Source organism: Pantherophis guttatus, chromosome 6 (genome assembly GCF_059756535.1).
Source record: "Pantherophis guttatus breed Tessera chromosome 6, ASM5975653v1, whole genome shotgun sequence".
NCBI classification, from domain to species: Eukaryota; Metazoa; Chordata; class Lepidosauria; order Squamata; family Colubridae; genus Pantherophis; species Pantherophis guttatus.
In genome coordinates, this window is record NC_142068.1 from 95,704,730 (window position 1) to 95,728,696 (window position 23,967).

Below are 23,967 nucleotides of genomic sequence, written 5' to 3' on the forward strand. Positions count from 1 at the left end.
TCATAATAATTCATGTACACAATGGAAGATCCAATTTTTTGAGGACTTAGGCTTTACTTGAATGTTATACCTGGAGACTGGAGGAAGAAAACAAAATTGAATGGGCCTAGATTCTGGATTTAGCCGCCCTGAGTCTTCAGAGAGGGGTGGCATATAAATTGAACTAATTAAATTAAATTAAATTAAATTTTAGCCCCTGAATCAGTGGTGGGTTGCTACCGGTTCTCCCTGGTTCTTGTGAACCGGTAGTGGAAATTTTGAGTAGTTCGGAGAACCGGTAAATACCACCTCTGCCTGGCCCCACCCCCAATCTATTTGCTGTCTCCTGACTCCCAGCTGATTGGCTAGAAGGAAAAAAATCAGGGCTCACTTGACAAAGAAGAGAAAAAAAACAAGACACCTTAGCTTTAAATTGAGAAGCCAAGAAGCCTCCCAACTGATCGGCTAGAACCGATCCGCTCCTTGTAAACCGCTCGGTGGTGGTAGATTGGCAATTGAGGCCAAACTGCCTGAAAGCTGTTTCCGATGCTCTTGGTGGTGGCAGAGCAGTAAAAAACTGTTTAAACTCTTGCCACGGCGCTTCAAAGGGCCGCCCTACAGCTGATCAGCAGTAAAAGGCAGTGTGGTGGTAGACCAGTGCACTCCAAAAACAAATAGGTAGACCGGAATGCTCCAAAAACAAATGGGTAGACTGGTACTGTTCTTCAAGCAGTTAAAAGCCTGGTAGACCAATATCTCTGCTAAATCCTAAAGAATTGTTTGTCACATGACCATCAAACCATGCCCACAAAATAAGCCATGCCCACAGAACCAGTAGTAAAAAAATTTAGAACCCACCCCTGCCCTGCATCAATGAACAATGGTGAATTGGGACTCTAGAACAAAAGATGACTCAAGCTGATTAAACGATCTTCTCACACACACACTTACCCCTCCATCGAGAAGTCAAGTTTCAATCTGTGATTTACCAAAACTAATTCATTCAATGCATGACTGTATCTTTGTACTTCTAGTAGGTAACAAAAACAAAAGGCAACCCAAACTGTCCGGTTGTCTGGAGCAGTATTCATCAATCTCAATACTTTACAATGGGTGTGGACCACAACCAGCTAGGGAATTGTGGGAGTTGGAAACCCCCTATCTTAAAGTTGCTGAGGTTGAGAGATATTGCTTCAGACCCAGAACCCAAAAGTACGTAGAACTTCAGATAGAAGAGTAAATTAAATGGGAATCAGATACCCATTTAATCTCCTCTACATCTGTGAGGAATCCATCAACCGCTTTTGGAAGGGATTAATCTACTCATTCCCCCTTTCTTGCAGGATAAAGAAGTCAACCTAGAGCAAGTCCATCGGCGTATGAACAGTTTAATTGATGAAGACTTAGCTCACAAGCAACTGTCCCCCGCCTCCATCGAAATCTCAGCCTTGGAGATCGGTGGCATGTCATCCAGCCAGGCCCTGGAGCCTGTCCGTGAATATCAGAACACACAACTTTCTGTCACATCTTTTTTACCTGAACAGACAGGACACGGGGGAAGCAGGACACTCTCCGGTGCCTCTGGGAGCAACCTGCAGCTGCCACTGAGCAGCACTGCCACAATACCCTCAATACAGTGTAAACACAGATCGCCGAATGGAGGACTATTTCGCCAAAGCCCCGTGAAGACCCCCATTCCCATGTCATTCCAGTCTGTGCCAGGCGGGATTATTCCAGAGGGCCTGGAACCATCCCACGGAACATCCATATAAAGGGAGTCATTGACCAGCAGAGATTTTTAATACAACTGGGGGAAATTTAAAAAAAAAAAAAAGACTCTTACATTTTTCTTGTACATATCTGTAAATAATGAAAGAATGAAGTGGGGTTAAAAAAAAAGTGTATTTTGAATATTCCCAATTTTCAAAGTCAGTAAAAAACAAACAAACAAAAATGCAAAAAAAAAAAAAGAAAGAAAAAAAGAAAGAAAAAATGTACGAAAGACTTTGTAAATTTTGTTCTCTATGAATAAAAAAAAAAGGCAGAAGAACTTGTGAATCTTCTCAAGTGACAAAGACAACCTTTATTGGGACCAAAGGCAGGAAAAATGTCTTTGGATTTTAACAAATGGTACTTTTCCCCCCCTCCTAATGTTTATTTTGATTTCTTGTTTTGGAAGCAGGGACAACTAACGCTTCTTGGGAATGGAGTCAGGGGAGAACCTTTCTACTTATTTTTCTCTTGTATTTGCTATTCTCTCATGCTCGCAGCTCTTCTGAAAGTTTAACGGGGTGGGTACCCCTGAAATGTTAACACCAGGCTGGTAATAAATGTGGGGTGGCCAAGTTTCCTTGCTGTGATTTAACAATGGGTACTGTCAACAAAGTTTTGAATGATAGGACCGATCCTTGATCCATTCTGAAATTTGGTTGGTGCAGAAGTATCCTTCATATAGAGGAAAAGTTTCAAGTCTGAGTTGGTGAGTGCTATCAATAACCAACGTTCATTCTAATCTTAGTTAAATAAGCTTCCAGCAATGTCATTGAAGATACATTGAAAACAAGTACAGGAGAACTACAAGTCAAGCGTTTGCTTGCAGACATTCCTCTTCATCCATCTAATTGGTAGATGTCCAAAGGTTTCTGGTGGATCCAGATGAGATGGGGGAGTATATACAGTATATTAAACTTTTGCGGTTTATGATGAATGTGCAAGTTACTGCCAATATGGCTAATCAGAATTATTCTTCCTCTTCCTCATCCATTTAGTCGTACAGATACAACAAAAATGAATTATGGCTTCAGTGAATCAAGCACTGAGCAATTTTTCAAGCTTGATTTCAGTGATATGGTCAAAATAGACGGCAATTTGTTTTGTGTTTGAAGATTTGTTACATATTAGGGACAGTTTTGAAGAAGGAAGTGTAGTTCAAAATGTTGTACTTATAATGAGGAAACAAGGCATTTAGTTTGTTTCCTTTTCCACTTTCCCATGGATTGGACTATACACAAATTTCAACATAGCACTCAACATAATGCTGAATTTTTATTCCTTCCATTAATATTTACAGTATATAGGCTTTGCTGCCAATTTCATGTGATGGGTCCACAGTTCTCAAACTCACAAGGATGCTGTGGGATATTTTAAAGTACTAGCTCAAGGTAGTTTTGGTCTAGAGCTGTTATGAAAAAAAAAAATACGGAAAAAATTATGGAACCTGAACTGAGAAAGTTTGGGATAGGTTATCATTGGTGGTATACAGAAAAGATGAAATGTCTTCACTTGATGTGTGGGAATCTCCAAATGGAACAACCTTTGTGATCATCCACTTTTAAGTCCATACTGTCAGGGGAAGGAAGGAAGGAAGGAAGGAAGGAAGGAAGGAAGGAAGGAAGGAAGGAAGGAAGGAAGGGTCCAAGGATACCTCTCCCAAATCCCTTCACCGTATTGTTCCTGTTTGCTCTCCATCACTTCTCTCAGGCCTTATGAACACAAACTGCTGATCATCTGATACAATTCTGACAATTTCAACCTGTAGCCATGTAAGTACATCCTAAAACAATTAAACAAAGTCACTCTCCTATGTAGATCATTTCCCTCACCAGGTTGAACATGAAGCATGAAGTGATCTCACTTCCTTTATTGCAATCCAGAGGGGTGTGGAAAAGGAAGACTTGTAGACTTCTTAACCTTTTCATTTCAATGGCCACCACCGGGTTGTCTCTTTCCATGCCTGATATAACATGACAGGACTAATTCCAGAGTGCACTGTATATAGCAGAGGACATTTAACTGAGTTAAGAACACTGCAGTGCTCTTAATGTCAACTGTTTGTTCATTTGGGCAGGTTTTTCTGGAAGGAACACCACCATAGCATATGCATGCATAGCAACACAGAGACACACAGAGAGACCACTTTCTTAGTTAATAGTAAATCATCTAAAAGAGAAAAAATGGTGCTTGAAAAATCCAGTTGACCTGAATCTCCACCCAATGGGTCTTTCAATCTTGGCAACAGTTTTTCATAGTTCTTGGCTACTGTAATTATTATTTACCTAATGTATTTGCAGATTCACACTGCTATTGTCTTCAAAAGTTTCAGGATTAAGCATGGATATTAAAATATCAGCTATTGCTTTCAACCAAAACACAAGATTGAGTTATTTTGGCTCTGCAAGCAATAGAAGTCATGTAAAAAAAATATATCTTCCTCTTTCCGTGTTGAGGTGGATGGTACTGCCATGGGAAAAATACAAAAAAAAGAACATTAAGAGGAAGGATAAATTTGACAGCTCAACGGCTGAAATACGTATTAGAGGCCTTCAAGTAATTAATTAGCATAAGAATTTGAAGTTTTATTTATAGCAAAATGCACAATGGCTGCTTCTAATCTGAATTTCCCAAATATATTTCAACTACTATATTTCCCTGAAAATAAGACCCTGTCTTATATTTTTTTGAGCCCTGAAATAAGTACTTGGCCTTATTGCCATGCGCTCAAAATCCCGATTGGGCTTATTATCAGGGAATGTCTTATTTTGGGGGAAACAGGGTATTTGTGCAAAGGAGAAATTAATAAAGTACTAATAACGCTTTATCTTTCAGTAATGTCCTTTTGCAGTGATTAAGGAAGGTGTCAGCTTTGGAAGCCATATTAGGCCAGAAGCTTCCATGCTGCCACCTTCTCACGTGTGGGAAAGTAGGAGGGGGAATTTAGTAGAGAAGTTGTCTTTAGACATAATAGCATTCTTCCTGTCGGTCAAGGTCAGGGCGATCCTGCATCTGGAGAAGGAGTGGTTGGAGTGCTGAGTCGAGATGGGATGGCGGTTGATTGGAGCATGTGATTGACTGAGGAGTGAGGGGATGGTTTTGGGGGTTTTGATTTACTGAGGGAAAACCCGGACCTCTCCGATTCAGGTTTTCCCAGATGTGCCAGTTTACCTATTCTAGTAAATGGAACTTTGAAAAATAATTGTTTCAGAGTTTTACATGGAGTTGGGGGTGTTGTGGTCCGCCAGCAGCCTGCGGGGCTGGCAGCGGAGTCGGACAGTGATGAGACCGAGGAAGAACATGGGCCAGACCTGGAGGCTGGGGAAGGCCCAGATGAGGGCTCTGCGTCGGAGGTAGAGATGGGGCCATGGCCATCGGGGAGTGATGTACGGACTCCGGAGCCTCCAGAGGCTGACAGCAGAGAGGCAGAGGAACAGGAGGAGCCTGTTCCTAGTACACACATGAGAAGAGCTGCCAGAAGGCAAGAGCAGCTCAAGCAAAGAGAACAACTCCGGAGTAGGGTCAAGAGATGATTGGCCCCTCCCATAAGGCTTAAAACAGACCAGCAACGGCGTTTGGGCTTTGCCGGAAAACAATGTTGGTAGCTTCATCGTCTTCTTCGTCTACGTCTTGTATTTATTTTTGTATCTGTGACTTCTGAACGTTTGCCAAGAAAGGCCTTTGGCAGTTTGCCTAATTGGACCAAGGTTTGAGATAGGACTGAGGAATTTGTGTTGGGAGGAATTTGCTTTAATTTAGTTGAACGACGCTGGGAATGAAGTAATTCTCAGCTGTTCGAATAAAGTTTGTTTGTTTTTTTTCAATGACAGTTTGTCCTACTACTTACTTGGGCCTGGGTCACAACAGGGGGGTTTTCTGGAACGCTCTCAGAAGGCTTCTGTTCCTAAGGCCCATCAAAGCAGAACAGGATGAAATATTTTTCTCTGAAGTCTTGAATAAATTTTTTAATACTAGCATGGTACAGTAAATTTTCAGTCAGCCCGGTTCAAGCCAGGCACTGTAGCTTACTATACATCTAGAATGTGATCTAGATTTCATTATGATCCATTTGATCATCACTTTATTTATGCATTTATTTAGTCACCATTTGATTCTGTAGGCATCAGAGAGATGATGATGATGAAGAAGACTTCTAAAGTGAGATCAGCTCAGAAGCAGGGTGGCAATGTAAGTGTAATGACTTGATCTATATCACTGCCAGCTTTAAAACAATTCGAATGGGAATTCAGCCCCTCTGTGTCACAATCACATGTGAAAATACTTTAACAGGCTAGACCTGAGATCCATGACACACAAAGGCCTAAAGTGCTAACCCAATTCTGGGTAGCATTAGATGAAGAATTATATGACAGACCTGTGGAATGGGATTCTCAGCGCTTAGCTGTTTTCTTTCAGAGGTTTCATTACCCAACTACGTAACCTCATCAGTGATAGAAAGGAGTGAAGTTTGCTCTGTTCATCTACTAGTGACTTGCCCTGTCAGTGTTGGTGGGGCTGATTTTGATAGTTCCTTGACTAGACAGTTGTTCAAGGTTTGATTGTTTATCTGAGTAGGTAGTTCCTTGCAAGAAGTATGGTTTACTTCTTGATTGTTGGTCTAGTGCCGTGATGGCGAACCTATGGCACGCGTGCCACATGTGGCATGCAGAGCCCTTTCTGTGGGCACGCCAACCGTCGCCCCAGCCCAGCTCCACCACACATGCACTCACCTTCCATCGGCCAGCTGGTTTTCGGGTCTCTGCCGTGCATGCATGGGAGCAGGGCCTTCCCTGATGCCTCTCTGTGGCAGGAAAGCAGGAGAAAGCTAGGACGCGATGGAGGGAGAAACTGCAAAGATTGGAGGAGGCACGGAAGGCAGGAAGGCAGGAGGCACTCAGTGGGGGGAGAAACTTTGGAGATCGTGGAAGGCAGGAGGCAGCTAGGATTCTATGGGGGGAGAAACTTTGGAGATCAGAGAAGGCAGGAGGCAGCTAGGACTCAATGGGGGGAGAAACTTTGGAAATCATGGAAGGCAGGAGGCAGCTAGGATTTGATGGGCGAGAAACTTTGGAGATCAGAGAAGGTAGGAGGCAGCTAGGATTCGATGGGTGAGAAACTTTGGAGATCAGAGAAGGCAGGAGGCAGCTAGGATTCTATGGGGGGAGAAACTTTGGAGATCAGAGAAGGTAGGAGGCAGCTAGGATTCGATGGAGAGAAACTTTGGAGTCCTAGCTACCTCCCACCCACCCTATTTTGGGTCTGAAAAGCCTCCTGCACCAACTTGGAAGCCAAAGGGGGCCCAGGGCGCATGCACGGGGGCACTCACATTGCATTTTGGGGGTTGTGGCACATGCATATGCATTCATGCGTGTGCGTGCATGCTTTGGGCACTTGGCACCAAAAAGGTTAACCATCACTGGTCTAGTGTTACTCTTGATGTCTATTTTTGCTCATGTGGGTGTTGATTGCTAGTTACAAAGGTGTTTTGGTCTTTTACCTTAATCAAGGAACCACCAAGTGCATTCTGCACTGGGAAGATCACACTCTGGGCATCCCATTTCAAGAAAGCTGTTGACAGGAAGTGAGCAGTCCAGATGGTATGGGGGACTTCAGTAAAAGGATGCTGTAGGGAAAATCACAGCAATTATTTCCCAGCAACTGAGACCAGTAATAAAATCTGAGATTGAAATGGACAGTATCTAAGTTTGATAAATAAAATAATACAGTAGTGACCAACATTGTGGAAACCTTTTGGGAAAAGAGTATGTTTGAGGTTTGATGGCTAATAACACCACTTTTTTTTGGGGGGGGGGGTTCAAGATAATCCTATTCCACTGCTGGAATGGCCTGGAAATAGCCCAGACCTTAACCCAATTGAAAATCTATGGAGCCGACTAAAGAAACTTGTTAGTCAGAAGCGACTCAGCAATAAAACCCAGTTAATAGAAGCCATCATTCAATCTTGGTTTCACATTCTAACAGCTGCAGAACTAAAAGACTTGGTTCACTCCATGGGAAGACGTTGTAAGGCCGTAATTCATGCTAAAGGTGATCCAACGAAGGATTAACTGACATGGGGATAATTTCTGTATATCTCATTTTTTCTACCTGTTTCACTTTTCTTCTTTATACTGTAACTGCTATTCTAATAGCAAATCCTTCATAAAAATTATTGCATTACATTCTTGATTAAATTTTCTTCCCATTGATATATAATTTTATGGTACTACTCCCCCCAAAAATGGTGTTATTAGCTAGTTTTAGAAAATACACTTTTCCCAAAAGGTTTCCACCATGTTGGCCACTAATGTAGATATGTTACAGCTACCTAGAAAACCCACGTTTCTTTCAAGAAATTTAACCTAGTGACAGTTTTTGTGTGTGACTAAACCTACAGCATCACAGTAAGGAAATGTATGTTAAGGAGGTACTCATTTATCTATGAAATTACACTGATTATTTTCTTGATGTTATCAGACAAGGTTTGGCCTTTTTTGATCTACCTACAAGTTTAATATGGTTCCTAGAGATGCCAATTAATTGGTTAAACAGCGTAGGTGCAAAATTCTATCTTGTTTAAGTATGGAAATAAGATTTATAAAATGTCACTATAATATTTTTAATTTTAGTTTTCAGTACTTTATTTCTTGCCTCTCACCAGGATTCTTTTTTAAAAAATTTCTGCTCATAACAACTTATCAAAGATCAGCAAAAGGTTAAGTGAAGATAGATTAATTTTCTTTTTTGTAGAATTCATCCAGAATAGTTGACATTTTCTTACCCTTTTAGCTTTTAATAATTCCCCTAGTTCTTTAGCCATTGTCCTCTGGTTTTTTTTTTTTTTAAATGGACTTTTATGTATAAATTAGAATGTTGTAGCCATGAAATTATTAATGTTTTTGGCCTGTAGTGAAAAACATATCACAATTTGTGACAGATAATATTCAAGCTACAAAACCATACAAAACTATAGAAATTCAATGTACGTGTTTTAAAAGAGTTTATAATAGTTGATTTCCTACTATTTTTAAATATTTGTATCAGTTTATAACTCAGAAAGTTGGATATTAATGATTAGTTTTACAGAAGCTTTTAATTTTGCGATACCACTGATAAACAAATATTGTTCCATTATATTTGGCAAAACTGGATTGGAAAGAAATTGTCCTCTATGTGTTATATTGATGGTTCTGAGCCCTGTTGATGGCATTAAAAAACATTCTTGCTGTGAAAACCAAATATACGGTTTTAAATGCCAGAATTTTATGACATCCCCAAATCTCAAACTTTTTGGCATTGCCACTAAAAACCTTGGATAATGTCTTAAAAATGTGGGATCTCACAAGATTTTGACCCTATTTTTGTTTAATTTAATTTTTCATAATTTTGTTGGTTCTCAACACACTATTGAAAAGAAGATCTGATGTATTAAATTGCTGATTCCTTACCTCACTCTACCTTATAGATGGCCCTTATAGATTTGGATGACTCTGCAATAATCTCCTAAAGGACAAGAGTGGCAGTCACAGTGCTTTACAAAAATTGGCCCATTGAACATCAATAGCATTGATATTTACAGCAACACTGCAGTACTCAATAGTGTATGCAATAGTGCATCAGGCTCAAACAAAGCTTGATTTTTGAAGGAGACCAGGCTTATAGTAATAAGAATAAGAAAAGCTTTGCACCCCACTTTAGGAGGTTAAAGCTTCTTTCAAGAGCTTTAATCTAATCCAGCAGGCTTTTGTGGCTTGGTGCCCAAGCTAGGGGGGAAGGGGAACCAGGCTGCATAAGCGGCGTGCTGGTGTGCAAGCATGCACATGCAGCTGAACTTGCACAAGCATTTAGCTGCATGCATGTGCAAGCGTGCTATCCCACCACTCACGCAAGTCAACCTGTGCTCACACGTGTGCACGCTTGGCCCGCCAGTTGCATGGTCCAGTTCCAGTGGGGAGCTGCTGCCCGTTCAAACCAATTCGAGCGAACCGGTAGTTCCAATGATCAGCTGGCCCCGCCCATCTGCTCCTGCCCTATCCTGTCCTATATTTCCTTCTTTCTGGTTTAGCTGATTCACACGGCACAGCTGATTTCCGCATCTCCGCTGTTCTACTTACCAGGGTTGCCTTAGAAGGTAAGCAGCTGAGCTTCAAATTGTTGTATTTTGAACGCTGCACGCAAGTGCGTCAGGCACGTGTGCACAAGTGCGCGACCGGCGCACTCACTGAACCGGTTGTTAAACTAGTTGCAGCCCACCACTGCCCAGTTCCAAATAGGGCACGGCCCTGTAGTGGACTGCGGCCTAGGGTTTGAGGACCTCTGATTTAATCTGCTATATAAACATATAAAATTAAGAAACATGTTCAGAAAAATATCCTGAATCAGTGGTGGGTTTTTCCCGGTTCTGTCCGGTTCTTGCGAACCAGTAGTAAAAGCAGTGAGAGGCTCCGCCCACCCGCCTGGACGTCATAAGGTACGATCTGCGCATAGGCAGAAGTGTATTCTCCCGTTGCAAACTGGTAGTAAGGGTAAGTAGAACCCACCCCTGTCCTGGACCCAAACTTTAATGAGATGTTGAGGCGCATCCAATTCATAGTCCAAATATTCTGAATAGCATCTGTATTATTCATTACTCATATTTTTGCTAGTTTTCACAAACTATCAAGCTAGTGTACAACAGGTAAACAGCAAACATCAAAACACCAGCAAGAAAACTCCTTTAAAGTGTTAAAATAATAAAATCCTGAAAGCTATTTTAAAGGCCAAGAAGATCCATAGCAAATTGCTTTTCTTGGAAAACCAAGGAAAAGGGACCATTCAGACTTTGAAAGAGATGTTGCCCAGATATCAGGATCTCAGCAAAATACAGAGGGACATCTACAATGAAAAGAGCTGTTCAGTGAAGCCTCGTGGGTCCACCATTTGACTCATTCTGCAGACACTTTTACAAAACACGATTCAGCAAGGGGGGAAAAAACCCACACACAATTTTCTAGATATCAGTCATCAGCAGGATTTAGGAGAAGTGTGAACAGATTGAAGATCTTGGTTGTGTGCTACCAAAGGTGCTTTCTAAGACTACTCTGCCTGGGTGTGCAACGCAGATTGTTTTAAAGACTCCAGCTGCTGATTACAAGGTATGTAGAATATAATTGCTCATAATTTGATTTCTCTTTTGTGGTATTTAAAGGCACTGGTGCAAGCCAACTACTGGGCTGCAATTCGCATGTTTGTGTCTTTGCTATCTAAACCTACCTAAGTCTTACTTTCTCTACTGCTTCTCCTGATCAACAAGGACTTAGCAGAGATCCTTTGCTCTCAGCAAGTAGCTGAATTAAAAAGAATGAGCTTTTGCAACACAGAAGCCTTTCCAACGGCAAGTTCTAATGGCAAGTTAATGAAAGAAAATGTGGTAAGTCAAGGTAACGATTCTTACAAGACAAACTTATTTATTTATATATTTAGCGGATGGCCTAAAGCATATGGATAACAGTAATAACATTATATAGAAGGAGCCCATAATACCATGGTACAGGTATGACAGAAATATGCAGTCAATTGGTTTGAGGAATTCAAGAAATTATGTATTAGTTACAGGTTTATCTTTTCAAATATGTTAATTCATAAGAATAAAATGTGTTCTATATATCAGTATCTAGGCCCATGATGGGAAACCTATGACATGCGTGCCAGAGGTGGCATGCATAGCCACCTCTGCTGGCATATGTGCCGTCGCCCCAGGTCAGATCTCTGTGGCGTTTCTTTTGTGAGCTTCTCTTTCCCTGCAAACAACGAAACAGAAGCTCACGAAAGAAAAAGATCTCACCTCTTGCCGCGCTGCCGGTATTGGGATGCCCCGCCTCTCACCGACCAGCTGGTCTTCGGGTCTCTGCTGCACATGCGTGCATGTCAGTCATGTGTGTGCATGTCCATGCATGTACACATTCACATGCACCCACATGCATCTTTCAGTTTGGGCACACGCGTGGGTGCAGTTTGGGCACTCGGTGTCTAAAAGGTTCGCCATCACTGATCTAGGCCATTTATCCAATTAAATACAGTATTTGGTCATTGGAGAAAGACTTCTGTCCAGTCATGTCCGACTTTAAGACACAGTACTCATCTCCGTTTCTTAGCTGAGGGAGCCGGCATTGTCCGAAGACATATTCCATGGTTATGTGTCCAGCAAAACTATATGCCGAGGTACACGGAATGCTGTTTCCTTCCCACCAAAGTGGTACCTATTTATCTACTCACATTAGCATGCTTTCAAACTGCTAGTTGGGCAGAAGCTAGTAATGGGAACTCACCCCACCATGCAGTGCTCGGGTCTCGAATGTGGACTGTTGGTTTTCCAGCTGATAAGCCCAGCATGGCAGCTAGTCACTATGTGATCCAGTATTTGACAAGGAGCACCATTCAGAGTTTTCCAGCACTGGTAGGTGGCATCAAAACCCGCTAATTTTTGTGTTGGTTCAGATATATATTTTACTAGAATCTGGACATTCGATAATCCAGTTGAATTTCCACTGGGATTTTATATTAAAGTTAGCCTTATAGAGCTGCTGTGCCAGTATCAGTATGTGTTTGTGTGTATGTGTGTGAGCAAGAGAGAGGGGGATTTTCCTTGATTTAAGCCTTCAAATTGATAAGTATGGCATATCAGTGTGTACTGCCAGTTGTGGGTTACTAATAATTTTTTTTTTTGTACACTTTGAGAAGAGCATCTTGTCATTGTAAGACTGGTGGGATAATATGGCTCAGTACAGGAACCCAGTGTCAAGTTTCGAGGTCGTCTCGAATAAAATGCATTTCAAACAAAATCTTTGAAGAAAAAAACTCCTATTTATTGAGCACGACATCCTAACATGACTTCATACGAAGCCAACACTGACTTTCAGCCCCAAAACCCTCCCTTTCCATTACCCACTCCCCTGCACTCATTGGCCATCTTCCAAGTCATTCTACCCCTAATCTACTCCAGCTCAAAGGAATTCCCCCCTCCCATCTCATCTCCTCGGAAACATTATCTCCAGGGAAAATAAGTAGGTGAAAAGTCAGCCGTCCCTTTCCAGACGCCTCCGCTTCTCCTTCTTATGTCAGCACTAGAGTAAATGCAGGTTGAAGTGCTGACACCCAGCAGGTTGGCATCGTGTCGATGCACCACTTTTATCTGCATTGTATCATTTAGTCTGGCATCCAATTTATTTTTATGGCGGCTGTTCATCCAAACAGGGCCGCAATATTCAGCTGTAAAAGTAAAGTTAAGGTAAAGATTTTACCCTGTCCAGTTGTGTCTGATTCATGAGCACAATGCTCATCTATGTTTCTTGGCCTAGGGAGCCAGCATTGTCCAATGGCCCTTCCGTGGCCATCATAACTATACACTGAGGCACATGGAACACAATTACCTTCCTCCCAAAGTGGTTCCTATTTATCTACATGCATTTGTATCAGGGGTGGGTTCTACTTACCTTTACTACCAGTTCGCATCGCTCCCGCGCACGCGTGTTAGCTTTGCTTGCGTGCCCACATGCTCTTCTGCACATGTGCAGAAGCTTCTGTGTATGCGTAGATCACCTATGATGACATCTGGGTCAGTGGGCAGAGCCTCTCACCAGTTTTCCTACTGGTTCTTGTGAACCGGTCTGAACCGGGGGCAACCCACCACTGATTTGCATGCTTTCAAACTGCTAGGTGGGCAGGAGCTGGAGCAAGGAACAGGAGCTCATCCCATCATGTGGCACTTAGGTCTTGAATCTTAGCTTTCCAGTGAGTCTTTAACCACTGAGCCATTGTGCCCCCTCATCCAGCTGATGTTCTGAGCATAGAGACAGAAGCTCCCTATTTAGTTCCACAAAGTTTAATGAGCTTAAGTATGTTATTTCCAGTATTAATTTTTGCTGCAGTATTTTCTGTGTGTTTCTTGTAAGAGAATTAGATCTAGCGTTATGCCAAGGTGTTTTGGAAAGGGGTTGCAAGGCAGCAGGCTGTTATTGAAGTATTCCTTCGGGGCATTTTTTGCTTGTTCATTATTAAGGTGGAAATGCCTTGTTTCTGTTCAGCAGAGCTTTTTAAGTCTTCTGTGAGGGAGCTGTCAGCATCCTCCACATGTTTCTCTTGGGCTCCTAGAGCCAGGTCATTCGCGTAAGTGAATTTCCATCCTTTGGTAACTGGAATGTCAGTTATGTGTAGATTGAACAACATGAAAACCAACGCGGAGCTCTGTGGTAAGCCATTATTCATTATACTTCTCCCTTTGCTTTCCCCCCTCCTCCCGTTATTATTTGAAAAGCCCTGTCACTCAGCATATGATTAATAAGGTGGATAATCTTTTGACATGAAATGATCAGTTGTAGTTTATATAATGAGCCTTCCTCTCAGGCTGTGTTATAGACCACATTCAGGTCCACAAAACGTGCTGTGGTTTTAAGGCCTTGTTGGAATCCTGCTTCAATGTGACTTGTTAGGCACAGCACCTGGTCTTTGCAGTTTCTATTTTGTCAAAATCCTGCTTGTTCCACAGGAAGATGTTCTTCTATCATAGGACCAATCCTGTTTAGAAGTAATCTTTCTAAGAATGTATACGTAAAGGTTCCCCTCGTTCCCGACTCTAGTGGGTGGTGCTCATCTCCGTTTCAAAGCCGAAGAGCCAGCGCTGTCCGAAGACGTCTCCGTGGTCATGTGGCCAGCATGACTCAATGCCAAAGGCGCACGGAACGCTGTTAGCTTCCCACCAAAGGTGGACCCTATTTTTCTACTTGCAGTTTTTACGTGCTTTCAAACTGCTAGGTTGGCAGAAGCTGGCACAAGTAACGGGAGCTCACTCCGTTACGCGGCACTAGGGATTCGAACCGCTGAACTGCCAACCGTTTGATTGACAAGATTGAGTGGAGCTTAAAAGGGCTATTGGTCAGCAGCTTTTAATGCCCTGTCTTGTTCCAAGTAAACACAATCAGGAATTCATGTTGCCTGGATTTACATATACTTGGGTGGGAAGAGAGTCCTTGATTTCAGAAAAGTCATGAGAATCCAGACATGGAAATGGATAGATGTGTGTATATGTTTGTGTTTCCATGTTATTTATTTTCTTTCAGAGCAAACTACCTTTCGGTCACCACTGTTGCTGTGAACTTCATGAAAATAATAAAATGCACCAAAGTTGGAAACAATACTTGTAAGGTTCTTTTGATAGCTGATAGTCCTAGGAGGTGATCCTTGACTTCCAAGGGGGAATTGAAGAAATAACACTCCACTCTTATATTAAGAATCTATAACTGTTCAAATCGGTTTGCACTATACTGATCTTTAGACCTTGGACCTATGGTCCTATTGCAAACCGGCTTCTAGAGAAAACACTGATGATATTTCAGACTGGCCTTGCTTCAAGACAACAAGCAGAATGTGGAGATTCTCAGTCATCTAAGGTCATGGTTGTCCCAAAGGTGCTTTTTCTTCAAGAGGCAACTGGACTTACTTGTTTTACTTTGAAGACGTTTCGCTTCTCATCCAAGAAGCTTCTTCAGCTCTGACTGGATGGTGGAGAATGGAAGGATTTATATTCTTTGCAGACAGCTGGCCATTTGCATCCTTTTAGAGAGTCATTGAGGCCACTTGGAGGTTTATCTGTGTCCTTGGGGTCACCTGAGTAGTGCAAAAGAGAGCCTTCTTGGAACTGCTGAAAGGACTGCCCTGTAGACTGGAGATAGATAATGTCATATTCACCCCCCCTCTGTTGAGAGAGGGCTGTTCAATCTTGCAAGGAATATAAATCCATTCCCCATCATCCATGGTCATCAGTTCTTTATCCTCCAACCATCCGTAAGGAGATATAGAAGCATAGCCAGCTGCACAAACAGGCTGAAGAACAGTTTTTAATCCGGGGGCTGTCAGACTCCTGAATGAGAAATAACATCATAACTACGTAGTATGATGGACTGCAGGGCCGGCGCATTGTGTAACATGTTCACACTGGTGCAATAGGACTGGATGTTTTGTTAATATGATTTATTGGGTTAGGGATTTTCTGTTTCCACTGTGAGTTGTATTGTTTTTTTTTTATTATTATTATTATTATTATTATTATTATTATTATTATTATTATTATTATTATTATTATTATTATTATTATTATTAAATTTATATCCTGCCCTTCTCCCCAAAGGGACTCAGGGCGGTGAACAGCCGAGAATTAAAATAACACACAATATAAAAGTTAAGATAATTAAAAATAAATTAAATTAAATGGCCGCCCCAATTTAAAACGCCTAGCTATACAATTAAAAAACTAACCCATAAAACCTATTCAGACCAGGCCGGCTTGCTGAAATAAAAACGTCTTCAGGGCCTTACGGAAAGTGGGGAGATCCGGAATCAGCCGTATTCCGGGAGGTAGCTCATTCCAGAGGGCGGGTGCTCCCACAGAGAAGGCTCTCCCCCTGGGGGCCGCCAGCTGACATTGCTTGACTGATGGCACCCTGAGGAGGCCCTCTCTGTGAGAGCGTATTGGCCAGTGGGAGGTTATCGGTAGCAGAAGGCGGTCTCGTAAATACCCTGGCCCTAAGCCCATGGAGCACTTTAAAGGTGAGAACCAACACCTTGAAGTGCACCCGGAAGACCACCAGGAGCCAGTGCAGCTCACGCAGGAGAGGTGTTATATGGAAGCGCCATGTCGCTCCTGTAATCACCCGTGCGGCCGCATTCTGGACCAGTTGGAGCCTCCGGGTGCTCCTCAAGGGGAGCCCCATGTAGAGAGCGTTGGCGTAGTCCAGGCGAGAAGTGACGAGAGCATGGGTGACTGTGCATAAGGAATCCCGACTCAGAAAGGGGCGCAAGTGGCGTATTAGGTGAACCTGATAAAAAGCCCCCCTGGCCACGGCCGTCATGTGCTCTTCTAAAGACAGCCATGTGTCCAGGAGGATGCCCAAGTTGTGAGGCCCCTCTGCGGGGGCCAATGACTCGCCCCCAATAGCCAGCGATGGCATCAGCTGGCTATATCGGGATGCCGGGAGCCACAGCCACTCGGTCTTGGAAGGGTTGAGTCTAAGCCTGTTCCTCCCCATCCAGACCCGCACGTCCTCCAGACACTGGGACATCACTTCAAGGGCATCGTTGGGGTAGTTTGGGGTGGAGATGTACAGCTGAGTGTCATCAGCGTACAGATGGCATCGCACCCCAAATCCACAGATGATCTCACCCAGCAGCTTCACATAAATATTGAACAGGAGTGGCGAGAGGACCTTGTGGCACCCCACAAACAAGGTGCCTCGAGGTCGACCTCTGCCCCCCTGCCAACACAGACTGCGACCGGTCGGAGAGATAGGAGGAGAACCACCGCAACACGGTGCCTCCCACCCCCAATCCCACCCCTATTATGTTGGAGGGGATGCACTGAGGGACCTCGACCAATCTCATTGTACATATCTTGTGCACTGACAATAAAGATTTGAATTTGAAATGAAACATCTTCAAAGAAAAACAAGAAAGTCCAGTTGTCTCTTGAAAAAGCACCTTCAGGACAAGCAGAGTGATCCCTAAACCACGTGAACCAGGCAGCTTGAGAAGAGGAAATTTAATAATTAGCTTTCCTCTCATCTCCTTTTTGCATTACTGGTTTTGCCATGCATCACTATGTCAAGGCAAGTTTTCAAGCTAATTACAGCATCTCACGAAAATACAATGTAAAAACTTGCTGGGCTTTTGCTCTGGGAAAAAAAAGTTATTTTGCTAAAAGACAGTGTGTTCCTTTAACTGAGAAGAGCGAGGCAGGATGATCAAACTTTTGTGTGTGTTTGGGGGGGGGGGCACTGCAAGGTTTTGGTTCATGGAACAAACCCCACACTAGTTTTTTAATACGATCAAAACTGCCTCTTTGTGCATGTCGAAAACAAGACCAGTCACAGAGGGCTTCACATTTCTGCTTTAATGCAGCCACTGATCAACAGCCTGTAGCTCTGAAGGACTATTACAGGAATGAGGTTTATTCTTTATAAAATGGGATAAAAAGTGTGAACATATCAGAATAAGAAGGATGTGATTGTGCACTACATCTCTAATGCCTTTATGCCTTTTCTTTTCAGAAGTATTTATATATATATATATATATATATATATATATATATATATATATATATATATATATATACTTGCTTCCATTGTAGCTGTTTCTGTGAGCAGAATTCCAATAGTGCAAGAGGCTGCATTTAAACAGAATGAGGTACCTTGAGCTGAAACTTCAATTAGCTCACTATCCCCAAACTCCAAGTTATGGAACATTAGTTCCTGATACCCGGAGGTCAAATGCAATATATAAAGCTATCAACGTTAATCTTGATGAAGTTGCATTATTCTGTGCTTTTTTTTTTTTTTTTTTGATTTTGCTCATTAAAAACCAGCAACGGCTGATGACTTTGTCCTCAACAATGTTGGTTTGACTTTCACAGAACTTCCACGGTGAGTTTACCCAAGTGGAAAGTTTGTTTGCATGAAGGAAGAACGTTGGAATGACATCCACTTTGACTTGCATTCAAACAGAACATGAGGATGTACCATCAAGGGTTATTGTAGTTTTAAATCTCAAAATGCTAATTAAAAGCCAGTATAAATTCCCACAGGGGCTGTGCTTATGAGGCACAAAAGACCAAGTCTAAATGTGAAGGAAAGTTTCACTGATTTATTGCTAAAAAACTCTGTACAGGAATCTTCTCACCTAATGGTTGGCTGCTTAGAGTTAGATAAAGGTCAACGGAAATAAAAGGGGGGTTGGGTTAGGTTTGCTTGTGGCTACATAGGGATTCCAGGCTAATGCTCCTTTTCTCTCTGCCCCCAGTCTCTTATTCTATAGTCTGTGCATTGTTACAGGGAGTCATATTTGGATAAAAGTGTCAATTCTGAGATGCTCGTCAGTGCATTTGATGAACTATCTATTAGATGGGGAAAAACTCTTCAGATCTGAAATTTGGGGAATAGTTTAGGGATGATCTAGGAATTCTAGATGGTTCCAATCTCTAAGTATATGTTAACTTGTAGGTGGGGGGGATACTTTGTTTTGGAGAAATTGCTCTTGCAATGGCCTGGTTCACAAGAGGAGGTCTTGAAGAAACAAATGCCTTATATTGTGTCTTCTATTTCTCTATCCACTCGCTTTTTAAAATATGGGATGAAAGTCTCCTTTGCATCAGTCTTGATTCTCGGTGACTTCCTTAGTATATCTTTATAGTTTCCTTGGCAGGACTATGGAAATGGTTTGTCATTGTGTCATTCTGGGATTTATTTACCTATTATGATCAGCTCTGGCATTCCCTGGAGGTCTGTCATTTGTATTCTAATCCGGCACAGACTCCTGAGTTTCCATGTTCAGAAAAATTTGAACTGATGCTGTCCCTTGTCAAGGCTACACTTGTTTTAGGCCCACAAATTCTGTTGTTGTTGTTGTTAGTTGGGAAGTCGTGTTTTATTTTTAAGGCTGTGTGTGAGCAATCTGTTCATGATGAAAGCTGCAGTGCTCTCTGAATGTTTGCTTGCAAATGTTTCATTAGCCAACTAGGTAACATCATCAGCTCTAGAAGGGAGTGAGGTTTGCTCTGTATTTATATATATATATTAGGAGCCTTGGTGGCGCAGTGGACTAAGTGCTGTTAAAGTAGTACTTAGCTGCCAGTTGCCTGCAATTAGTGCAAGTTCAAATCTCACCAGGCTCAAGGCTGACTCAACCTTCCATTCTTTCGAGGTAGGTAAAATGAGGACTCGGATTGTGGGGGCAATAAGCTGACTTTGTATAAAAAAGAACACCGCTGGGGGGGGGGGGGCGAAAGCCCTACTAAGCAGGTATATACAAAAGTATGAAGGCTATTGCTTAACACATTGTAAGCCGCCCTGAGTCTCCGGAGAAGGGCGGCATATAAATCGAACCAATAAATAAATAAATAATAAATAAATTGTGTTCTTTTTAAAATCCAGAAATAGGATAGAACTACTGCTACTACTGTCTTTATTGCTAAGAAAAATTGTGTGGTTAACAGAGTAAAATGGAAGTTTTTAACTTTGTTAAGCACTGTAACTTAGAATTAAGCTGTGATAAACTGAGCCTTGGTGGCGCAGTGGCTAAAGTGCTGTAAAAGTAAAGCCAACTGCCTGCAATTACTGCAAGTTGAAATCTCACCAGGCTCAAGGTTGACTCAGCCTTCCATCCTTTCGAGGTAGGTAAAATGAGGACCCGGATTGTGGGGGCAATAAGCTGACTTTGTATAAAAAAAGAACACCGCTTAGGGGGGGCCAAAAGCCCTACTAAGCAGGTATATACAAAAGTATGAAGGCTATTGCTTAATGCATTGTAAACCATCCTGAGTCTCTGGAAAAGGGCGGCATATAAATCGAACTAATAAATAAATAAATAAATAAATAAATAAATAAATAAATAAATAAATAAATAAATAAATAAATAAATAAATAAATAAATAAATATTAGTGGTTTGCTTGTCAGTGTTGGAGGCAGTGGTGAAATCCAATTTTTTTTACTACTGGTTATGTGGGCGTGGCTTGGGCATGGTGTAGCTTGGTGGGCGTGGCTTGGTAGGTGTGGCAGGGGAAGGATACTGTGAAATCTCCATTCCCACCCCACTCCAGGGGAAGGATATTGCAAAATCTCCATTCCCACCCCACTCTGGGGCCAGCCAGAGGTGGTATTTGCCAGTTCTCCCAACTACTCAAAATTTCTGCTACTGGTTCTCCAGAACCTGTCAGAACCTGCTGGATTTCACACCTGGTTGGAGGGAATGTTCTCATTGGTTCCTTGACTGAGTTATTGTTTACTGTTTGATTGTTGCTTTGGTATTAATCTTGATCTTAATCCTTGTTTATCTGGATATTGACTGCTGAGAGCAAACCCTTCTAGCACTGAAGATATTAATCCAGTTGGGTAATGAAATGTCTTCAAGAAAACAACCAAGCTCAGAGAGCACCAAGGACCCCACAAACCACAAGATTCCATAACCCAGAGTGAAAGGTTTTGTTACTGAAGCTTGTGGAAGTCGATAAAAGTTTTCAATCACTCATTTGGAATAACTTCCCTTTCCTTCATGATCAGGAAAGTTGTCAGTCTGTTCATCGAACAATTATTAGCAAAGGGATTTAGAAGTCCTTGCCCAAATGAATTCAGACATAAATTTGGGTGCTTGATTGAAAGTGAGCAATTGTAGCAATTTATGAATGGACGCTTGGAGAGAATCTTCTGTTCTGTTGCCAAGATCTGGACAACACAACGCATCTCAACAATGCATACCTAAAGAGCCTCGGTGGTGCAGCGGGCTAAAGTGCTGTTAAGTGCTAGCACTTAGCTGCCAGCTGCCTGCAATTAGTGCAAGTTCGAATCTCACCTGGCTCAAGGTTGACTCAGCCTTCTATCATTTCGAGGTAGGAAAATTGAGGACCCGGATTGTGGGGGCAATAAACCAACTTTGTATAGAACAACACCGCTTAGGGGGGGCCGAAAGCCCTAATAAGCAGGTATATACAAAAAAGTATGCAGGCTATTGCTATAATGCATTGTAAGCCACCCTGAGTCTACGGAGAAGGGCGGCATATAAATTGGACAAATAAATAAATAAATAAATAAATAAATAAATAAATAAATAAATAAATAAATAAATAAATAAATAAATAAATAAATAAATAAATAAATAAATAGTAACACTGAGATTTATAGCAGTGGTAAAATCCAATTTTTTTACTACCAGTTCTGTGGGCATGTCTTGGCTTGGTGGATGTGTCTTGGTGGGCGTGGCAGGGGAAGGATATTGCAAAATCTCCATTCCCACCCCACTCTGTGGCCAGCCAGAGGTGGTATTTGCTGGTTCTCCGAACTGCTCGAAATTTCTGCTACCGGTTCTCCAGAACCTGCTGGATTTCACCCCTGGTTTTTAGGTGTGCATTTGTCAAATTGACCAATAGTGGATCAACAAACTCATCTTTTTTCCTCCAAACAAGCATATTTCAGTGAAGATTGTGGCTACAATCTTGCCCCATTATTGTCAAAGTTTGTTTTTAGACAGAAACCTTTCATGGAAAGAGCTGAAAATGTTTTCTATTTACAGCTAGGTCTGAAATATTGCTTTTTAATTCGAATACAGGAGGCAATTTTTAAAAATGCAAATAAAGGCCAGATTAACTCGGATCCACCATGTATCAAGCTGTGGCCTTTTGCAGTTAAGGTTCATTCTTGTTTGCACAGCCTGCTTGTTTGTTATGTGCCAGCCAATCTGATCTCTAAACACAAAATGCAAATTTTTTTTTTATTATGCAGCCTTTTTTTAATTGTTTGATTTGTTACATGCAAATTGGTTCTGTGGTAGCCAAATGCCACCTTAATTAAGGGAAAAAAAAGGATTCTGAAACTTGGCCCCTGGCGCTCCCATTAGCTACTTCAAACAGTCTGCAGATTTGACTGCGTTTATTCAGAGTAATCTTAACTCTATTATTGATGCATATATTAATTTATGCATAGTATTACAGTGTGCAAACGTAGATAGACATAAGAGAATATTTTTTTCCAAGAATAGCAATGAATATCAGGGCTGTTTTCATTTTATGGCAGCTAATAATTTTTTGCAGTTCTGGGCAATAGCATGGAATTAAGATGAGGATTATCAAATTGTCAAAATAGAACAGGACAGAAATATGTCATTGTTTAACGTCTCTGTGTGTGTGTGGGGGGGGGGGTTAGGCGTGTGTGTGAAGCTTAGGTTTTCCTGGGAATTGAACCAGCAAACTAAGATAAAAATAAAAGCGGCTGCTTTTTTAATTAAAAAAATATAAAGGGAAACTTAATTATCAATGATTTAAAATTAGATTTTTATGTGCGAGAATTCCTTTCTCTTTTTGTTTTCTGTTTGATCAAAGAAAAATTTTACTAAGTTATTATTGGGTAAAGCCTACTTCCTGGCTTTTGTTTTACAGTAACTTTTTTTCTTCTTCTTGTGAGCTGTTATTAATTAACAGCTAATTAACTAACAGATAATTAAGTTTCCCTTTATATTTTTTTAATTAAAAAAACAGCCGCATTTATTTTTATCTTAGTTTGCTGGTTCAATTCCCAGGAAGCTTCACACACATACCTAAACCCCCCCCCCACACACACACAGACAGACGTTAAACAATGACATATTTCTGTCCTGTTCTATTTTGACAATTTGATAATCCTCATCTTAATTCCATGCTATTGCCCAGAACTGCAAAAAATTATTAGCTGCCATAAAATGAAAACAGCCCTGATATTCATTGCTATTCTTGGAAAAAAATATTCTCTTATGTCTATCTACGTTTGCACACTGTAATACTATGCATAAATTAATATATGCATCAATAATAGAGTAAAAGATGCAAAGTACTCATAATTAAAAAAAAAGACGCAAATACTAGCATAATTATTTCGGGCAATAGGAAGAACCTTTGGAAAGCTGTGATATACAGGTAGTCCTCGAGTAACGATCACAACTGAGCCCAATATTTCTGTTGCTAAGCGAGTTTTGCTCCATTTTCTGACCTTTCTTCCCACGGTTGTTAAGTGAATCACTATAGTTGTTATGTTAGTAACTTGATTGTTAAGTGTATCTGGCTTCCTCATTGGCTTTGCTTGTGAGAAGGTCGCAAAAGAGGATCTCATGACCCCAGGACACTGCAACTGACATAAATTCATGCCAGTTGCCAAGCGTCTGAATTTTGATCACATAACCATGGGGTTCTGCAATGGCCATAAGTGTGAAAAGTGGTGATAAATCACTTTTTTCAGTGTCGTTGCAACTTTGAATGGTCACTAAACGAGGACTCCATGTATTTCTTTTGAAAACAATAGTGAGGGTCTAATGAAGTAAATGAAACAGTCATGAATTTATTTAATTTTTTTTGACTGGATCAGTAACCCATGGATGCTACCTTGTCCAGTGTCTAAATGTTGCAGAAAATCAAAGGACTTAGACTTCGAGTTCAAGAGAAGCTTTATTTTTGCCAAAAGGTTCAGACAGAAAAGATAACCATCTAACATCTGAACAACGTTCTGATTAAGACACACATTCTGATAGTCTTCAAAAGCAGCAAAAACATGGAAATATGTGAAATCAGTCTTATTGGCTAAGCCCCTTATTGCTGAGCAGAAAAGCTGATTCATGCTGACCCATGTAGTTTTTAATTCTGCATTTTGACATGGAAGGAGAAAGTTAGCTAACTCTG

At 41.4% G+C, this 23,967-nt stretch overlaps 1 protein-coding gene across 5 annotated transcripts in view; it reads left to right on the forward strand.

Annotated features, from left to right (window-relative positions):
* The window catches only part of GRID1 (glutamate ionotropic receptor delta type subunit 1), a 785,853-nt gene extending 783,827 nt beyond the window's left edge, over positions 1 to 2,026 (forward strand). For 4 of the 5 annotated variants that reach the window (XM_087872276.1, XM_087872272.1, XM_087872273.1 and 1 more), the window contains one exon: positions 1,323 to 2,026. Coding sequence is in view for 3 of the 5 variants with exons in the window: in XM_087872272.1 (XP_087728398.1) it covers positions 1,323 to 1,751 (429 nt within the window). In the remaining 2 variants the exon portion in view is untranslated. The remainder of the gene's footprint in view (positions 1 to 1,322) is intronic. The other variant, XM_087872277.1, reaches the window with a different exon arrangement.
* Positions 2,027 to 23,967: the final 21,941 nt, after the last annotated feature.